The 5,592-nt window shown below is 32.0% G+C and overlaps 1 protein-coding gene across 1 annotated transcript; it reads right to left on the minus strand.

The window, feature by feature from the left end:
• Window positions 1–931: 931 nt before the first annotated feature.
• Window positions 932–3,241, minus strand: LOC129956572 (EF-hand domain-containing family member C2-like). The gene has a single exon (XM_056068500.1). The coding sequence runs from the start codon at window positions 3,239–3,241 to the stop codon at window positions 932–934; it is 2,310 nt and encodes a 769-aa protein (XP_055924475.1).
• Window positions 3,242–5,592: the final 2,351 nt, after the last annotated feature.

Raw genomic sequence — 5,592 nt, forward strand, 5'->3', positions numbered from 1 at the left:
GCAAAATGCACAAAATTGGTCACGTGAAAGAAAGTATACTGTGAATTACCAGTGCTTGAAAATGCAGCGTGTTAAATATGTATTATTTAAGGTATAATTCTTAAAACGTATATTAAGATCTCAAAATTATCAAAACGGCCTCCAGAAGTAAAAGAATTTTGTCTTTATATCTAACAGAAACCGAAATCTGGAGATTATTCCAGAAAATTTCGTGTGATATCACATCCTATCGAGAAACTATAAAAGGCGAGGCACTCGAAAAGAACAATGCGTTCTTTCTGAACAATCAAAATGTAATTCGCTTTTTTGACCACACAGTCAACTATTCGGTTGTTTCGAACTGTTGAATGACTCTGCATAATATCTGGTGTGTATTAGATTACCTTAGGAACATTGACCTGTGTGACGAAGTGAAATTACATAGAATTATTATGTACATCAACAGCATTTAAAACTTACTTCTACATTACATTTATTTTTTGTCTATATGTATGCGTAAAAATGGCATTACCTTTTGTAACCGAATAAATGTTGTGAATTATTTTGCATTTTAAAGATACCCAGTTGTAGATGAGTTAGTGCATATTACTAAAGAAAAAAGTTACAGCAATTGCTTAGTAAAAAACAAAAGAAAAAAATCTTTACACAAATGCTTTATTATCAAAATCGAACTTGGATGGAACTTTGAATTGACTAGTCTAAATGAATATATCATAAATTTAAAAAAAAGAAATATTAATTTGTTAATGCAAATTTTTTCGACTGTTTTGAACGATTGTGAAATCAAAGTTAATAAAAAAATTAACAGAGAGTTTATAAAATTGTAAAATTAATAGTAGTTGTGAAGTAGTTTTTATGATTAAATTTTAAAATATAATTAAATATGTTTAGCTTCAAGACAAACAATATCTCTTCTATGTTGGCCATTTGATTAAAATTCACATTCTGGGCAATCTTCACGAACAATATTTTTCAAAAATGAGCGATAATTTATTCGGGCAATGTTTTTTACTTTCTCGACTTCAGACCAGTTCAGATAAATTGAATATGGCGTATGGTCAGGTTTTTTAGAAGGATTTTTGATATAGTCCAAACATTCTACAACTTTGCGGTAATCGATCAAACCATCTTTCTTGGGAAATTTAAAAACAAAAAATTTTAACAAGTCTTTGTGTATTTTTAACGGACAAGACAGAAGAATTTCATAGACATGCGCAGTGGGAAAGAAACCTGTTCTATTTCCATATTTTAAATCGAACATCTCGAACTGTTCTTTCAGTTTATCAAAATCTTGAAAACCTTGCCTTTTTAATTCGAACTGAATCTTTGAAACAAGATCCTCAAATTGGAAGCCAATATAATCTTCCGAGCAACTGCAGCGGGCTAATGTTATTAATTCTTGTTCAGGTATAACAATAGATTCTTCTTTTGGTATATGTTGGCGTATTATAGAACTAAAATCATTGTACGAAATTTCTCCTGAATTGATTGTATCAGCAGCCTCAAACATAGTTTGAAGGCTGCAAGCTTTTTCACGAAGAAATTCCCGGAATTTGTTCACCAAAATTGCCAAATTGGAATGGGGGAATTCGTTGCTGTGCCGACTCATGAAATCAAGTGTGTACTCATCAGCATCAAATAAATAAAACTGCTCAGTGTTAACGCAGATCACACTTCCAATAAAGAAATCAGTTTTTTGATAAAAGCAATTATTAGAATTCAAGGGATTTGTGGTTGGTTTTACAACCTTCATTCTTCTCAAGTATGTATCTCCGAATTTATACCTATGTGTCAAGTCTGAACTTAATTTTGTAATTTCTATAGTATCATCTTCCAAGTAAAACGCAATCAGGTACATATTTTGCTTCTTTATATAATGGTCAGTTAGAATTCGTGATAAGAATCTTAAAGTCTTACCATCACAGCCATCTCTACAATTAAGGTGGAATTTAAGCAAAACCTTCGACCCATTTGCTCTGTTGGTCGTCTTAGAAGAAGTATCATATGAACTGATAAAAGTAGTGTGTCCTTTGAGAGATTCCTCTTTCCAACCACATAAAGTGTCAATCGGACTGCCGAACTTTTGAGGATAGACTAATTTGTGATGTCTCGAAAGTTCTAAGTCTGGTAATGGAACTGGCACCAGAACTTTATCGAATTCGTACTTGTAAAACTGCTTCGTGTATTCATCACAGTCATACAAGAAAACACTCGCGCCAAAAACATCAATTGTGTTTCCAAGGTCTAAATCTTCGGGCTTGTAATATTCTGTCTTTGGATCATCTTTTAGAGGATTTGAATCGGGCAAAAATCCACCTTTATCCTTGTTAGACATGAATAATCTCTTAAAACGCGTGTCTCTAATTGTTGCTGACAAGTTGAGTATGGTTCTACCTCTTCCAATTTCATCAAATGTCCTGATCTCGAATTTCTTCGGCAAGTGCATAGGTTTAAGTATAATGTGTGACTTCTGTACTCCTTTTACTGGCCAAACTTGATGTTCAGATATTTTCTTGTCATCAATTATTTTAATCCTACCGTCATACAGTTGATAGTATAATGAAACATAACATTTTTCTTCAAACTGCATATCGGTTCTCTTATAAATGCCGTAAAAATGCAAGGATCTTGGAAAATTCTTCAGAAACTGTTCTCCACTCCTGTCTTTGGGAAATGGCTTACGTGTTGTTAATCGGTGTATGTCTTCTTCGAACCTATCGGCAGTAACTGGATCAACAGGTGGTGGCTCAGGAGTTTTAACTCTATATCCCATTTCCCTTAAGAAATTCTTGGTGAAAGGGTCACAATCCACAAGTTTAAATGATTTGCCATACAAAATCAATGTCTCTCCGATGTTCAAGTCTTCTAAACTGTAGTAACCTCCATCTGGTTTTGGTATTAAGTTTTTGCTGATAATGATGTCCTGGTCCATACCTGAATTCCTTTGTTTGGGTTCGTAAACTTTTATCATGCCGTCTTCCACAAAATAGAGAACATGGCAATCTCTGAATCTCCATCGGTCCCTAGCCGGCTCTCCTCTATCATCAAAAGAAGCATAAAACTTTAGAATAGGAGCATTCTTGTTCTTGAAAATGTCTTTTTCATTTAAGAACTTCAAGTAAGTAGGTTTTCCTGGTGGATCGGGAGGATTAAAAAGCGCTCTCGTTCTTGTTAAGATTTTGTGAGGCCTAACTGTGTAGGAACTATAACCAGGAATACATGGCAATCCAGTGCTCAACATCGCGTCCTAACGGAAAGAACATAATGTTTTTAATTGATCCTGAGTATTTACAAATTAAGCTATAGAAATACTATTGAAAAATAACATTATTTCTAAAATAATGATTCAAATGTTAAAAAAAAAAATGTGTCCTATTATATTAGAGACGAGCTCTTTCGAAATGAAAGATTTCTATGAAAACAAATTTGCCCAAGCAATCGATATTTTCATACGCATGTTATAGGAATGTATCAAACCTGAGATTCTGAATGTCTATCGTTTTAGAAATTAGCAAGTACAGCCAATGAGAATTTCTTATATATTTTTCTTATATATTTTTCTTCTATATTTTATATACTAATGTTAGAATCTGAAATGTCGTCCCAGCACAGTTAGTATCATAGTAGGAAAGATCGTTTTACTATCAGCTCTATTGGATGCTGATTGGATACCCGATCAATGAACCCCCGGTCTTTGGCGGCTTCGCGATGAATTTGGCGACAAAATGGACGAAGAACTTTGGCGATGGGCCCATAAGGACACGATTTAAGATAATCTATCAAGATCCTTCTCTTCTATGTCTCAGGAACTATAAAAGGCCGTGAGACTGAACTAGAGTCAGTCATTTGTGTTCAGCTTGGGTTATCAGTTATACGAGTTTTCTCCACCAGAGCTCTTCGAGCTGCTTATCATTGTTAATCTGCTTGCACTGTGCTGTTTGCTATAAGTGTTGCTATTTATTGCATGTGTTCACCTGGTTGTGTTTTGTCTTTTATGTATTCGTGTCAAACGACATTATTTGTTATTGAGGCCAGCAGACTGTTACACCATGCACCCACTACAGGCGAACACTTTGACTTTACTGACTTAGCGGAGGAATTTCCGTAACAATAACTAAACATTCTATGGAATGACAAATGTTACTTAGGCAAAGTATGATTAAAAAGTAATGATAAGGCTATCTTTCAATTTTGAAAGAATGAGTGCAGAAAGTATCCCTTTCATCATCTTTAGAAACCCGATCACAGAAGATATGAACTTATTATTTGTCCCTTTAAATCTGGCTTACATCTTCGTAATATGACTATTTTTCTGATGGTATTTTTTTCTGAGTCTGTAAGTAGTTAATAATAGCTAAAAGAAATTAATTATATATTAAATATTTAGTAATTAATGTTAAATATTAATATTTAATAATTAATAATTAAATATTGAATTATTAATTAAATTAAAATATTTCGATTAATTAAAATTTTCTTGGATTCCCTGGGATTATTCTGGAAGTAAACTTAACTACTGATGCAAAAATGAAAAAAAAACTGGCAAAATAATTCGATAAATAAAGAGTTAATGAAACTGTGTGAATTCATATGTATGACTGGTTTCCTTTGAAATCGTACAACAAGAAATAGTAACCGATATCTCTTTGCAAAGCATGTCATTATTATGTTGGTTTAATACACAATCGAATATAATTTCATCCATGTATCCATGTGATTGAAGCATGCTCTTCTTATATTGTCGATGTATTTCATGTTTTGCGGATTTGATATTTGACATTCTACAGAAGGCTTAGGGAATCAGAGAAATATTTAATCGTTTCATACATAAACGGCAATTTTACATCATTCCAGAAAATACTTAAGTATTCTATAAAACGACGTCTTTTAATCATTATGGATAACACAAATATTAATTTTCATTTCGTCAATATACACACACATGCGTTGAAATATGTGCAAAAATCCATTTCTGTATATATTGTTACATAAGTGTGCATGGAAATATATTTCTGAAGATATTGTTACAAGTGGATATTGAGTGAATATATTTTGGAAGATAAACAGGTGGAGTGAAAATGCAAGGACTGGCCATAATCTTTTTACAAATTAATAGGTTATTGAATTTTTCGATAAATAAACCTTTTAACATCCAATGATAATATTTACTTCAATAACTGAATTCCAAAATTATAAATCATCCTAAATTTAATTTTCTGAAGTGCTCTAATGTTAAAAATTACTTAAAACTTGCAATTTGCCTTTATGTCGTTTAAAATATTTCATTTGAGAAAATTTAAAATTAAGTAGAAAATATTTTCCACTTTCAGCTAAATGTAAAAATTGCTTAAGGAAACTGAAATATATATATATTAATATGAATTAAAAATATCAGTTTATATATTTTTTCATTGTAACCTGCTCTCAGGTTTACTTAGCGATTTTCATATTATGCTAGGATCGCCAGTCTCTATTCTACATAAGTTACTAAGATTTCATCAAGGTGATTTTTTAATTTGATTGATAATTTACGTCAAGCTCGCCAAACTATTATATATTTATTATACTTCAGAATTATAGATACATTTCAGC

This window comes from Argiope bruennichi, chromosome 11, assembly GCF_947563725.1.
Source record: "Argiope bruennichi chromosome 11, qqArgBrue1.1, whole genome shotgun sequence".
NCBI lineage: Eukaryota > Metazoa > Arthropoda > Arachnida > Araneae > Araneidae > Argiope > Argiope bruennichi.